This window comes from Protopterus annectens, chromosome 14.part0 (assembly GCF_019279795.1).
Source record: "Protopterus annectens isolate FY-2018-M chromosome 14.part0, PAN1.0, whole genome shotgun sequence".
Lineage (NCBI taxonomy): Eukaryota > Metazoa > Chordata > Ceratodontiformes > Protopteridae > Protopterus > Protopterus annectens.
Window position 1 is genome coordinate 648,581,320 of NC_056748.1, and position 15,543 is coordinate 648,596,862.

General features: G+C 46.0%; 1 protein-coding gene across 1 annotated transcript in view; it reads left to right on the forward strand.

The window, feature by feature from the left end:
• Positions 1-15,543, forward strand: part of CDK1 (cyclin dependent kinase 1) — a gene marked incomplete in the record, with an annotated part of 842,019 nt that overhangs the window by 207,082 nt on the left and 619,394 nt on the right. The window contains 1 exon segment of the mRNA XM_044056395.1: positions 983-1,032. Coding sequence (XP_043912330.1) covers positions 996-1,032 — 37 coding nt within the window.

The following is a 15,543-nucleotide window of genomic DNA, read 5'->3' on the forward strand; positions in this document are numbered from 1 at the left end:
ATCAGGCATTTCTAGAGGGAAAGAGGGTAGTCCTGTTAACTAACAAACCCTTTCCAAATTAATAGCTCGTTATTTTTCTTTACCAGCACCATCGGAAAACCGTTATCCCAGGCCAAATCCTGCTAGAGCCACAGCAGCTACCCATTATATCGTTGAAGCAACTAGCAGAGTCATCTGTGTACACCTTGTCTAAACATTGTAACCTGTTAGCTGCATCCATATTTTGGGCAGGATGTTTCCATTATCCTGTAGGGCTTTACGTCTAGCTAACATGTTGGTCCTCCCTTATGTTGGCTGCTTTGGAAATTTTCCCAAGAAATAATTGCAACTTTGAAGATGAGTGTAGTAAAGCTGTGCGAGTAACATGCATATAAATTTTCACCATTTGCAGTGCAGTCTGCCTCCATCTGCCTTTTTTCCTTCAAGTTCTATAATTTCCCTGGTTTCTCCTACCCATTTGGTCACCTGTTAGATTTGGGATGGCAGTACTATCTGTAGATTATACCTCCCCCTCACACTACTCTACCAGGGCCACATCCCTGGTTTGTCTGCTGCTTTCCAGAAAAGGGGAGTAGGATTGGGTTGTTTTGTGGTGGACTTTGACCAGCTGACAACATTCCACTTGGTACACTGGGGTTTGTTACAGATGGTATGCCTCTTGGCTTTTGGTTGGGGCAATAAAAATCTGCTGATAACCACTTATACCACTGACATGTTTATAGGAGGGCCTTTCTGCCAAAGTATAGGTGGAGGTAGAGTTCTGGAAAACTGGCTTTGGGCTATTTGCAGGGCAGAATATCCCAAGTGAAAACCGAAACAAAAACTTTTCAAAACATCTGCATTTATGGTAAGTTCATAACACAGCTGTATGTATTTCTTTTGTTAGAATGCTTTAACATTTTTTGAGTTATGCATTTAGCTTTTAGTGTATGATTAAGGATTATAAATATTCTTGTGTAATAAGTGTGCTATTTTATTGCAGGGGATACACCACGATGGATGACTACGTCAAGATAGAAAAAATTGGCGAAGGTGAGTTTTTTCCCTCTGGGGATGCTCTTCATGGGGCAAATTGTTCTGAGTAGCATGAAAATATATTAAAACATATAAAGTGTACATGTTGGTTCACCCCTACCCCTCCCCCAACTTGATCCCACAATGTCACTGTTTTAAGTAACAGTCGCAATTCCAAAAGATTTGTTCTCTGTGAAAGTGACTTCCATTGATGCAAGTCCTTTGGAATTTGGCCAGAGATGTAGTTAAATTTGATGGGTAATTTCCAGATCATTTGATTTTAATCAGGCCATGCCAGGGCACTGGCTCTAATGCTTGATATCTGTGGTTCTCCATTACTTATCTTCCTTATTCTTTGCCTTGCCTCCCTCACTGCAGTTCTCTGCGTCCATGGTGCAGGCCAGTTTCACAGCCTTTAATTCTTCCAGTCTTTAGGTTTTCTCGTCTGCCACCTTGTGTAAGATCATAGGAGGTTACTAGAGTAACTGCCCTAGAGCCTTTTTAAGCCAACCCATTTATACCACTTTGTGAAACCTGTGTAGACTTATGTGCAGCTATACCCCCCCTCCTGTCCTTTCCATGGCCCTGAGTGCGTGCTAAGATGTAGACTTGGAAGCTTTTCCCAGAAATTAAATCAGCATGGTATTTCTGTTTGTGGTTTAATTTGTTAAATGTTAATGACATTTTATATAGACTGCAAAAATAAATTTTTGGTATCCCTCTAAGTTTCAGAAAAAACAGTAAGCAACCTATACTGGGTCCAAAACAAACCAAGAAACATCAGTGTGGAGGGTGCGATGTTCACTTCCTAAATTATGTTATGCTCTTAGTTCACTTAATAGAAATCTAACTAAAATACATGCTACAAAATCAAATGAGTAAAACAGGAATATCCTTTATTGAAACGCACACAAGTGATCATAGTTGAGTATAATGAAAAGCATTAAAACATTCCTTATTTATATATAATGGGTTGTTTGGAGCAAGGGAGTAGTTACAGGAGGTGTTTCTGTTGAGGGCAATAAAAGCATTAAAATCATTCCTTTAGCCAGGTCCCCCTTTGCCCTTAACACCATAGTGTAATCTGAGACTGTGCTACCTAAAACTGAAACTAGAAAACTAGAGAGAAATTACAATCGAAGACCAGTTTAACACTGCATAGGCTAACCAGCTAATCAAAGCGGATCTTTACAGAAAACCTACCAGAGTAAATCTCCTGCTACATAAGTGTCTTTATCCCACCAGGATGATATGTAACATTAAGTCCCATGGCTGTAGGTTGGCTAGTATCAGCACAAAAATGGGACCTTCCTTAAGAACTTAAATGAACCTGAAAATTACTTTTTTAGTGAGGGGATATGAGAACAATATGTTAAGCATTTTGGAACCTATAATTGAACTAAAAAATACAAATTCACCAGCACTTAACAGGCCTTATAAGAGGTTGTTAAAGAAATCTATGGACAACAAGTCTAAAGACATTTATATCTTGACATTTAGTGTTGACTATTACAGCATTGTTAATTTTGTTAGAAAGAACTGGGCCATAACTACTGAAAGCTCATATTTAATGGACATCTTTAGAGAACCTCCTTCCTTTGTGTGCAAGAAAGCCTGGAACATCAGGAGTTTGGTTGAAGATAGGCCCAGACCAGAGGATATATGCACCAATTAAGTATGGAGTCAAATGTCTTTTGTCAGCACATATAGGAGAAGGACCTGTTTTTCTGCCCTTATTTAAAGAAAATGATTAAAACCAGCACGGGAGGGGAGTGTAACTCCATGCATGTGGTTTACAGAGCTAGCTGCAATGACTTGGAAGCATTTTATGTGGGGAAAATATTTAACAGACTTAAAAGAAATATTTTTGGCCATTTTTCTGAAATTAGAGCAGAGTACAGGACACTGGCTCTGCACCTACAGCTACACAAGATGCATCGGCTTTAAATGTCAAATTATTGACCATGTGGACTTTGGAATTGGAGGCAGACAACCCTAATCTTTCAGAAAAACGAACTACTGTGGCAGCTAAAACCTGGACTCTTTTAGAAAAACGGGGCTTTATTAATTATTGCTCCATGAAAAGCATACTAGATCTCGGAAAACTGCCCCACTGTTTAAAAGACCGATATGGGACTGATTACTGCTAACATTACTTACTTATATTGTTTAAAAACAAATATCAAACTGTTTATAGGTTCATAGGTTGGTACTAGGCTATCGGACCTAGGGCGTATACAAGCCTAGCCATAGCAATTCCCTGGCTATTTCTTCCCACACTAATTGCTTCTCAGTTGACTAACGTGATCCCCGGGGTGAATTTCCTTTCTCCCATCCAATCGTCAAGGTTCCTTTTGAAGAGGGCCAAAGAGGTGCTCTGCTTGACATGTATGGGCAGACTATTCCAGAGTCTGGGGAGTCTCTGGGTCAGGAACCTATCCCTCCAGCATGTTTTGTTTATTGTGATGCCAAGGTTTAGATCCCTGGAGCATGAGGCTCTGAGGAATTGGGATTTCTTGTGTAGCATGTCCAACACCTCTGGGTTTGACATGTCCTTGTATGTTAAGCAGAGATCGCCTCTGAGTAGACTATATGTGACAGAGTATAGCTGGAGTTTTTTAAGGCAGTCGGCATAGGGAATCTGCTTTAGGCCTGTGATTCTTTTAGTGAGTTATTTCTGTGGACTTTCCAGTTGTTGCAGGTGTCTTGAAAGGTACATACCAAATGGGGTGTTGTATTCTATAATGGGTCTAATGAGGGATGAGTACAGTGGGACAATGACCTCCTTTTTTTTCTGGATGAAAAGCCCTTAGTGATGTGTGCCACACAGAGGGATTTCCTGACTGTTGTGGCAATGTGGTTATCTAAGGTGAGACCACTGTCCCCAAGTCTCATCACACTTACAGTTTAGTGTACTGCCACCTATGTGGTAATTCATGGTTACATGTTTTCTCCCAAAGGGGATAACTATACATTTCTTGGCATTGAGCTTGAGCCCATTGTTCTGGCACCAAGCATCTGTTTCTGTAAAGGCCCTTTTGTAGAGTATCCACATCATTTGGAGATTCAATAATGGCTCCCAGTTTTCAGTCTTCTGCTAACTTTGTTAGCCAGAGTCCCTTAGTATTGGCATGTACTTCAGAGAAGTAGATGCCAAACAATAGTGATCCCAGGACTGAACCCTGAAGTACACCACTTGGCACTTGTCTGGGGCTGGATTTGGAGTCTGCTACTTTTACAGTGTGGGTTTTGTCAGTAAGGCAGTTGTCAAGCAGAGCACTTCTTTGGCCCTCTTGCCAACCCATCGAGTGACGTAGGGATTAATGCTCAGCTTAGTAAGTTTATGTATGATTCCAGAGTGGGGGATGGTGTTAAAGGCCTTGGCGAGGTTCAAATAGGCTGTGTGGACCACGTTATCCTCGTCCGCAGCTCTGGAGACCGAGTCAAAGAAGTCAGTCAAGTTCAGGAGACAGATCTGCCCTTCATTAACCCAATCTGGGTGGGGTCTAGTGTTTGAAGGTTGCCAATGTCTTTGTTTATAAGTTCCATGATAATACGTTCCATGGCCTTGCAGATCAGGCTTGTCAGACTGATGGGGCAGTAGTTCCGGGATCTAAGGTGGATCCCCCCCTTGTAGAGTGGGATAACTGTAGCTGTGCGCCACTCAGTGGGCACGAAGCCTGAGGTGAGGCTATGATTAACTTATTTTAGCACCAGCTTGCAATGTTATAAAGGACATACTTTAGGTGGCTCGTGTATTCCTTAATCATTTTTGATGGCTCCAAATTAAATGCTAGTTTAAATTTTAAACTGAACACTTTTGTTACACTTTTTCCTTTTAGGCATTGAAGTCTGATAGTGCACACAATGGGCGCGGGCCTAGTCTTATTCTTTTTCTTCTGTTTTAAAGGTTGCTATTACTCTGAGTGCACTCTTATACACAAAAACTAAGTGATCTGAAGTAGTTAACTTAATCTGCAACCTGTGGGTATTCAGATCCATATCTGATCCGGCAATATATTTCAATCATCTGCTCCAAGCTCCTCCCCTTAACCATAATTCCTCACATCTCCTACCTTCCCTGAGATCTTATTTGCCGCTTCATGCATACGCATCATGATCTCTAGCTCCAAGTTGGGTGCAGTAAGTGGTACTTTTTGGTATATTGTTAGTGTGTAGTCTTTTTTTGGTCATTCCTTTCCTTCTCCATCGATGGTCTGTTTTTCTGTCAAAAAGTAGTAGTTTAAAAAGTTTGGAATTGAGGTAGTGTAGGCCTAACCGTCTTTTGTGTGCGTTTGCTGGTTTAGTTTTGGCTGAGTGGTGTGGTGATGGCTGAGCAGACAAAACCAACTTTTAAAAAATGCACAGTGTGTTGGCCACAAGCTTTCACTGGCTGATGGCCACACTGTTATTTGCCTGGGTGTTCCCCACCTATCTTTGCTGTGTAGTGTGAGTGTGCAGGGTTCATTCCTAGGTCACTGAAAGAGAGGAAGGCAAAGCTGGTAGCTAAGGGCCTGCTACCAGTTTCTGCTTTGGATTTGACGACCTCTAAATCGGCTCCAATAGCCGACCAACCCTCCCCCACAGGTTGGGACTCATTCTCCCTCTAAGCCTTCTGAGACTCTGTCCAAGTCAAAGGATAAAGACAAGGACGAGAGACTAGGAGGAAAGAGCGGAAAGGCACTGCAAACTCTCCAGAGTGGGAGCCATTTCCCAGTCCGCCTGCTAAAGTTGTCAGGACCACCTCTCCTCTGCTCCACTCCCTGAGGTTCTCCCCGGAGCCCTCTGACCAGAGGCTGCCTTCGAGGTAGTCTCAAAGACCAGCCAGATCAGAGTCAATCGCCTCCTCGCAGTCAACTCTGAGGCTGTCTCATCTTGACATGGACAGTATGTTGCGGAGGTTAATTCGGACTCAAATCCAAATGGGAGTCTTACCAGGCTCCTCTTTGGCCGGAGAGGGGACCTCTGTCCTTCCATTCAATCTCTCCTTCCCTGACCTGCAGTGTTGGGGTTTATGGATCTGAGGATTCTCTGAGCTGGGGGGTTGATGCAGACGGTCCCTCCAACCTTGACGCCGGCTATTTACCTCTACTTTCTCTGATCAGACTTGTTTGGATCCGAGTAACTCTCAGGGCCGAGAACTGGGAGTCTGATCCGAGGGAAAGGAGGTGTATTCTGCTCCGACTTTGTCGGATCTGAGCCGTTCCTTCGGAACCCTGGCTACCTTGGCCCCGATCCTCACGACAGAGCCAGGGAACGCTTCTTCCTTGTTGGTTAAGGGTGTGTGCTCTCCTTCGGCCTTCAACGTGGTGGAAAGGGTTCTCTCCCAAGGATTGACACCAGCCCATTGCCTTGGACTTTGCCCAGGCTGCCATAGATTTGGTCACTACTTCCATCTGCTTGTCCCAGGGACAGCCCATGCTAGACCCCCAGGTGGATCCCTTCGTGACATAAGAGCCCTCTTCAGAGTCCCACTAAGGAGGCTACCCCGTAAGCACTTGGAGGTTACCCCGTAAGCACTTGTGTAAGAGGAGGCACATGGACTCCCCTGAGTCCCTCACAGAAGATACTAACTTGGATGAAGGGGAGAGCTCCCCCAGGTCACCTCTGGCGGATGTCTCCTTTGGAGACGTCATGGAAAATCCTTTGCCAGAGGGAGGTTGGTCAGCCCCAAAACACTCTACGGATAAGTTGGTATTCCTGGAGGCCTTTGGCATGGGCCCATGTACATCCTAGGTGTCCCCTCCTGCAGATCCATTAGTGGATGGGCATGGAAGGAGCCTGACGCCATAGAGCAAGTACCCAAATGCTCAGACAGGATCCTTTCTCCTCCCACAGACAGACATGCCTTGTACTAGGGATCCCCGGTAGATGATATGGTGGTTGCAGCTGCCACCAAGAGAGCTGTCTCAGGAAAGTTCTTCGGTCCATCCTCCGGACAAGGAGTCTAGGGTGGTGGATCGGTTTGGGAAGAGTCTTTTCAGCGACATTTTCTATAAGAGAGCTGAATTGTGTCTCATATCATTGGACTTCAGCGAGACCTAGTCACGGAATTTGCTGTCGCGCCCCCCCCCCCCAAGTCTTTGTCGCCAGTGGACAAGTGGCTGTTCTCGGCGAAAATGTAGACTCTGAAATATGTTTCAAACACATCCATGCATTTTCTTTCCCATGCCACTGAATGAGCGGCTAGGGTGACTGGGACCGGTGTAGCTGTGAGGTGACACGCTTGGCTCAGACTGTCAATTCATGGACCCCTCCAAGGCCTCATTTACAAATGCTTCCTTTGACATTTCCTCCCTCTTCGGGAAGACAGTTTGTGACACTGGTCCATAGCGAGAAGGACAGGAAGACTGTCTGCCATCGGGAGTCCCCTTTTCTAGCCCTCAAAAATCCTTTTTTGTTAATCAGAGGGCAAAAGAAGATGCGGTTTTCCCAGGGCACTCAGGACCACTCGTCCCCTAGAGGCAGAGGGGGACAACAAAGACGTCGCCCCCGCGGCAGAGGGGGCCTGAGGAACTTTGGATGTTCATTGTGCTATGCTGCTGTAGTAATCACACTTGGGTTATCCTGCCATCAGGCGGTCCCGCAGTCTGCCTGAATTCCAAAGCCTTGGTCCGGCGTCGGTTGTCGTCTCTTCTTCCCTGACGTCAGTGCGGCAGGGGTATAAAAAGGCAGCCGACGCCATTTTCTCCAGTCTTTCTTGCCGCGTGGTGCCCGAAGCAGAAGCAGTTGGCAAGTGCCAGTTGGCCAGCTCCTGAGATTTTCGAACAGAATTTCAGCCGAAGTCTTCTATAAAGCTAAGTATCCCGTTGGGGAAACTTTTCTTGCTTCAGACAGATGTCAGACAAAGTTAATAATTATATTTCTTGTGGGAAGCAAATACCTCATAAGGATTTTCATTCTAATTGTAGTCCTTGCCCAGGCCCAGACCACGACGTTTATGGTTGTCAGTTTTGCTCTAGGTTAAATGCACTAAGCGTTGGGCTGACACCGCCCGACATTATTTTGGCAGAAAATTCAACTACATTATGTCGTCGGAACCTCCGACAACCGCTATGTTTAAAAAACGCAAGGACAAAGACAGGCAGCCTAGACCAGATACTGAGGTCTCAGTTAGGCCTGCCGCCGGATTTACGGTATTCAGTGAGGTGCCTACGCAGCCCCTGACTACCGCAGATTTAGAAAATACGACTACATCTCAGTCAGAATCTACTGGGCCACTGGAGCTGGTTCCTCCAACTCGCGGACGCCAGCCCTGGCGGCGATCCGGAGACTATGGACAGGCCTTCGGTTTCAGAAGGCATCTTTAAACCGACTCTCTCCGTTAAGTCATACGCTAAGCTTCCAAAGGTTAAGAAACCGGGTCCACAGACTCCCACACAGGCCCCTATGCCTAAACAACAGATGCTCAAAATGGCGGAGGACCTGATTTACCCTTATCAGAGGTTCCCAGCCCCCTCCTGACAAAAGGCCTAGACTGGAGGAAGATTTACCTCCTGACCAGGAATCCATTTTCTCAGCAGACTCTGAGGAACAGGATTACCCCTTCCCTCTCTATGAAGACTCAGATGCTGAGGAGTCTATTCCCTCTGTTTCCCCCCATGAAGACTTCTCTTTTGGGGAAACCCTGCACACCATGAGAGAGCATTTCCACTGGGAAGGACAAGATTTCTCTGACTCCAAGAAAAGACTCCGTGAGTTTCTTCTTCTACCTCAGCATAGACCCCTAGCCATTCCTCCTGTTTTAGCCATTCTGGATGATGTCTACACTGAATTCAGTCTAAATCCAGATTCCTTACCTCCAGCACCACCTAAACCAGACAGATACTATAGAGTCCCTGACTCTCAAGTTTTTATATAAAAGCCCTGCTGCAGACCCAGAAACCATTTCCCAGGGTCCCAAAGGGGTTAAGGCCTCTACTGCTAAGAATCCACTATCTGCGGAAAGAGATTCCAGGGCATTAGAAAGATGGGGGAGTGTATACCTCTGCCACTTTGGCCATGAGGGCATTAAACTGCCAATTCCACATGATTAAATACCAGCAGTACTTGCTTACTCAGTTAAAACAGAAAATGATCCCTCAAACAGATCAACTAGATTTCAAAGGGATGCAAGATTTGTTGCATGCAGCAGAACAAGTGGGAAAACATACCTTGCAGTGTGGTTTTGATTCTTTGGAGGTCTCGTGTAGAGCAGCAGACACAGGGTCTGTAATACGTAGACATGCTTGGCTAAAAGAGCAGACCTTACCAGAACATGTCAAAGCAAAGTTACTGGCTGCTCCACTGCAAAAGGATGCGTTATTTGGTGTCAAAGCGGAGGAAGTTTTAAAGAAGATGGAAGAAAAGAGGCAAAATCAATGCAAACAGATTTTTTTTACAGGTAAACAACCTCACTTCAGCAGAAACTGGCCATCAAAAAACTGGTCCTTTCCTGCTCCAGACAGACCCCAAAGGGGCAGGTACAGACGCCCTAGGGGCAGAGGCCAGGCACAAGGTACCTTCAGGCCTAGACGATGGCAAACAACAACTCAGAGGGGGAGACGACGTATCTCTACCCTTCAGACAACAAACTCAATGACTTTCCTCTTCACCTGCAAAGCAAAATTGCCCAGGCAGCACCTCTAGGAGGAAAACTGTCTCTTTCCACAAAACTGGCACATCATAACAAAGGACAAATGGGTTCTGGATATTATTACCCGAGGCTACAGATTTAATTTTCACACTTTACCACGGATGAGAGGCATGCCAAATCTGCCAACAAACCAATGGGCAGAGGCACAAAAGCAAATTTCAGCTCTCATGAACATGAAAGCAATTCAAAAGGTACCTGCAAAAGAGCAAGGTCAAGGATTTTACTCAAGACTATTTCTAGTACCAAGAAAGGACAAAGCCTGGAGTCCCATCTTAGACCTTTCAGTTCTAAACACGTACCTGGACATTCCCAAATTCAAAATGCTCACACTACAGCAGCTTCTTCCCATGCTGGGCAAGGAGTCTTAGCTGGTAACGTTGGACCTCCAAGAGGCATACCTGCATGTCCCTATCAGACAAGATTGCAGAAGATACCTCAGATTTTTGGCAGGCACAACACATTATCAATTCTCTGCATTGCCCTTTGGCTTATCTACTGCGCCCAGAGTATTCATGAAATGCCTGGCGTCAGTAATTGCATACTGCAGACGGCGAGGAATACAAATTTATCCTTATCTGGACGACTGCCTGATCCAAGCGGACAGCAAAGACATCCTACTACAGAATCTGGCATTTGTAACACAGTTGCTAAGTTGCCTAGGGTACACAGTAAACAAAAAAGTCAAAACTAATACCCTCACAAGAAATAATTTTCCTGGGTGCCAACTTGAATACAACGGCCCAGATGGCTTACCTCACGCCAGACAAGCAAAAACAACTGGCTCAGTACTTCAAAAAGATGTCCACTTCTACCCAGCTCACTACAAGGAAATTCCTTCAGGCATTGGGGTGCATGGCATCCTGCATTCAACTAATTGCATATGCAAGACTGCATATGAGAACTACAGTGATACCTAAAAAGTGTATGGTCCCAACACACACACAGCCTCGAAGCAAGTATAACTCTCATTCCCTGCCTTCAAAAGGAGTTTCTATGGTGGGCTCAAGCATGCCAAGCAAACAAGGGCCTTCCTTTTGTCTTACCTCCAGCAAACCAAACCTTGACAACAGATTCATCAGACTACGTCTGGGGTGCACACATGGCAGGACAGTGCATACAGGGCAAATGGTCTGCAAACCAAAGGCAACTACATATCAATCATAAGGAGATGCTAGCTGTAAAAAAATGCACTAACAGCCTTCAAGGACCTCTTGCATCCAGGACAACTTCTAATAAGGACGGACAACACCACAGTTATGTGGTACATAAACAAGGAGGAACGCACTCCTACCCACTATGCAGACAGGCAATGGACTTGTGGAACACAGCATTAACTTACCAAGTATAACTGCAAGCACAATTCCTGCCAGGAAAAGAAAACATTTTGGCAGACAAATTGAGCAGAAATTTGACAGACCCTCACGAGTGGAGACTACACCCACAAGTATTCTCAATGATAACTCAAAGGTGGGGACCACCAGACATAGATCTGTTTGCCTCAACCAACAATTGCCAGCTACAAAAATTTTGCACAAGGACTTATCCCATGGCCTGGAAAATGGATGCCCTATCATTCAGTTGGACAGCATTGTCAGTCTACGCCTTCCCACTTCTGCCTCTACTGACCCAGGTATTACTGAAAGCCAGATCAGAGAGACCACAGATGATTCTCATTGCTCTGGACTGGCCACGTCAACACTGGTACCCACTACTACGAAACTTGACTCGCAGCCCTCCATGGATCTTACCTCAATTCCCTCTGTTGCTAACCCAACAAAACTCTCAGATCCTTCACAGTCAACTAAGTACCTTTAAATCTAGCTGCATGGAAAATACCTTAAATTATCAAACACTTCTCTCAAAGGACGTCCAGAATGTCATTTTGGAGGCCAGGAGGCCCAGCACCAGAAAAACTTACTCAGACAAATGGAAAAGATTGTGTGTATGGAGCTAGGCCAGAATCCTAAATCCTGGCATCCCAAATATTCCGCACATACTCCAATATCTAACTGAGATGCTACACAAAGGCCTTTCTTTCTTATCCATAAAGATCCATGCTTCAGCCATTTCAGCTCAATATGATACGGTTCCTCCCATTTTCTCTCATCCTTTGCTAAGGCAGTTTCTCAGAGGGGCAAAGAATATAAGACCCCCCAGAAAACCACCAACTCCAACTTGGGATCTAAATTTTGTTCTGGAAAAGTTAACACTTCCTCCTTTCGAACCAGCCTTTTCAGCAGAGCTTCAATACTTGTCATGGAAAACAGCCCTGCTGCTGGCTATCACCTCAGCACGCAGTTTCTCAGAACTGTAGGCACTTATGGCAGTGGAACCTTTCATCATTTTCCATCAGGACAGAGTATCTTTACACACCAACCCTTCCTTCATGCCAATGGTAGTATCCAGTGTGGCTCTCAATCAAGACAATACACTTGCCCACCTTTTATCCAAACCCACAGAATAAATGAGAGACTCCTTCACTCTTTGGACATTCACAGACAGTTACGTTACTATTTGGACAAGACAAAGGCCTTCAGAAAATCTGACTCCTTGTATCCTATGCACCAGGCTCAGAAGGAAAGGCAATTTCAAAACAGACCATCTCCAAATGGATAGCACATTGCATCCGCTTTTGCTACTCACACCACGGGAAAGCAGTGCCTGCTAGTGTTAGGTCTCACTCTACCAGGGCTACAGCAACCTCAGCAGCCTTCCTCCGAGGAGTCCCAACAAAGGACATTCTGGAGGCAGCTACCTGGAGTTCAGTGCACACATTCACCAAGCATTACCACCTTCCTTTATACTCGAGAACCAGAGCTGCGTTTGCCACTGCAGTTCTGCAGGGCATCTTAGCTGCACCTAACCCAGTTTAGCACCTACCACCCAACCATAGCTTTGGGACTCTACCCAAGTGTGATGACTGCAGCAGCACAGCACGAAGAACATAGTACAGTTTTGTACCTACCATAAATGTAGATGTTCGAGTGGTTATGCTGCTGCAGTCTAGGTTACCCTCCCTCCCCTCTACCTAACAAGGCTTTTCTTATATCTCCATGTACTTCAACCTTTGGGATGTATGTCCTATATGGTGTATTTGCTTACAACTAGTACCATTATTTTGCACTAAGGTATGTTTTGCAAGCTTCTCATTTTGCCTTTTTAGTTTGGGGAACCTGACATCTGGGGCAAGAAAAACTGAAGAAAATGGCATCGGCTGCCTCTTTTATACCCCTGCCGCACTGACGTCAGGGAAGAAGCGACTACCACCGATGCCGGACCAAGGCTTTGGAATTCAGGCCGACTGCACGACCGCTTGACGGCAGGATAACCCAAGTGTGATGACTGCAGCAGCGTAACCACTCTAACATCTACATTTATGGTAGGTACAAAACTGTACTGTCTCTGGAGACATTCACTTGCAGACCAGTGCAGCAACCCTGAGGGGGTTGCCCGACTGTCCTACTCTGGAGACAGTCGGGGGAAGATGTCATTGAACCTAACGGCTTGGGAGTCTATTACGATGGACCGTTGGGTGCTCCAAATAATATCCAGAGGCAACTCCATCCCATTAGTTGCCCTACCCATCCAACCAAAGCGCTTCCCAAATGTTCCACCAGCTCAAAGGGAGGTGGCAGCGCACAAACTTTCAAAGCTGCTTCACAATTGGCTCATCAAACCAGTCCCCCCCCCCCCCCCCCAAGTCAGTCCGGACTAGGCGTTTACTCCAGGTTCTTTAGTTCCAAATAAGACTGGGGACCTCAGGCCCATATTGGACCTGTCAACCCTGAACCTGACTGTAGCCAAGCAGAAATTCCGGATGGTCACCTTTGCAGTCCATTCTAATTTACCTTTGAGAATGCGACTGGATGTGCTCGATAGACCTCCAGGACACTTACTACCATATCAAAATTTGCAGAAGCTTCAGGAGATTCCTTCACTTCCGGCTGGGAGCCAATCATTTCCAGTTCAGAGCCCTATCCTTTGGTCTCACCACAGCCCCTAGGGTGTTTACCAAGGTTATGGAAGTCATAGCGGCTCACCTGAGGCTTCAGGGAATTCAGATGTTACCTTAACTAGACGATTGGCTCCTTGCTGCTGCCACCAAGCGTCTACTTTGCATGGCCAGAGACTCCTTCCTATATCTGGCAGTCCAGCTAGGGATTACTATCATCGTCTCCAAGTCCCGCTTGAACTCGACACAGACCTCGGAATTTATAGGGGCACGGCTGGACACTCTACTATTGCAAGTTTTTCTCACACTGGACAGGGTCCAGAACCTACGGGCTTATTTGTCTCTGATCCTTTACCCCAGGACGTCAACGGCGAGTGATGTTCTCCAAGCCCTAGGCTCCATGGCTGCAGCAATTTCAATCCTTCCCTGTGCGCACCTTTACATGAGGGTGCTTCAGTGGACCTGGGCAGTTCAGTGGTCTTGTTTAGACATCCCAATTGACTATCCAATACCAATCAGCAGAGCCTGCAAGATTTCTTCTCTTTGGTGGCTCCAATCGCCAGCAATCTTGGCAGATGGTCTCTTCATAACACCCCCAGTCCAAGCCACAGTGACCACGGACTCCTCCCAGCTCGGTGGGGCACTTTTTGGGGAGGACAGTCCAAAGCATGTGGTCCCAGACAGACCAGATTACATATCCATGTTCTGGAGATATGAGGGCAGTGCTTTTAGCTTTGCAAACCTTCCATACTGTTCTTCCCCCGGGGACGATTGCAGTTCAGTCAGACAAACATGTCTGTTGTCTGGTACATCAACAAACAAGGAAGAACCAAATCTTACCCTCTCTGCTGCGAGGCCATGAGAGTGTGGGAGTGGGTGATCTCCACCAGTCTGTTTCTGATTGCAAAGCACATCCGGGATGCTCCAACATTTTAGCGGATAGACTGAGGCTGCCTACTCAAATGCCATACGAGTGGTCTCTGAAACAGTCCATAGCGGAGGAGATCTTCCCTGCGTGGGGTCATCCTTGCTAGGATCTCTTCGCATCTCCTTACAACACAAAGTGCAGGGAGTTCTTTGCTCTGATCCCCTCATTAGGGGACTCCCCCAAAGACGCTCGTGTCCATGCTTGGCCTCCTGGGTTACTGTATGTTTTGTTTATCCCCCATTACCTCTCATTCCGAAGTTTCTTCAGAAAGCTTGCCGACTGGGGGTGCAAAGTGATCCTCATTGCCTTGTTCTGTCCTAGTTAGGTGTGGTTCCCCTTCTGCTTGTCTCGTGCTCTTAACTCCTCCCACGGATTCTGGATCCCTGCTTGGATCTCATCTCTCATCCCTCGGGCATCAGTCCGCCTGATCTGGGCAGCCTCAAGCTGACTGCTTGGTTGCTCTAGTTCCCTTGATTGCTAGGACTCCCGGTCTGTCATCGTCGGTAAAGAATATTTTGGTGGCATCCCACAAAGCTTTTCCACTAGGAAGGTTTATGGCAGCAAATGGAAACACTTCTCTATTTGGGCTTCTCTGAGGAACCTAGATCAGTTTACAGCCCCGGTTCCTGCAGTGTTGGAGTTTGTCATATATTTTCCATCAAGGGGCTAGTTCCTCTACGGTAGAAGTACAACTGGCAGCCATATCTAATTTTCATGTCAGCGAAAATCTGAATGCTCTGGCTTCTTTGAGATTGTGTAAAGCTTTTCTGAAAGGTACTTTCCTTTTACGTCCCCCGGTTAAGGATTCCGTTCCTCCTTTGGACCTTACCCTAGTTCTACAGGTGTTGGTGGCTCCCTCATTCGAACCAGCAGCATCAGTAGATTTGAAATTCCTGTCCTGGAAGATAGCTTTTCTAGTGGCCATTATTTCGACCAGAAGGGTTTCTGAGATACAAGTAGTGACCCCTTATTTGAGCTTTCATAAAGACAGGGTTTCGCGCCACACGAACCCTT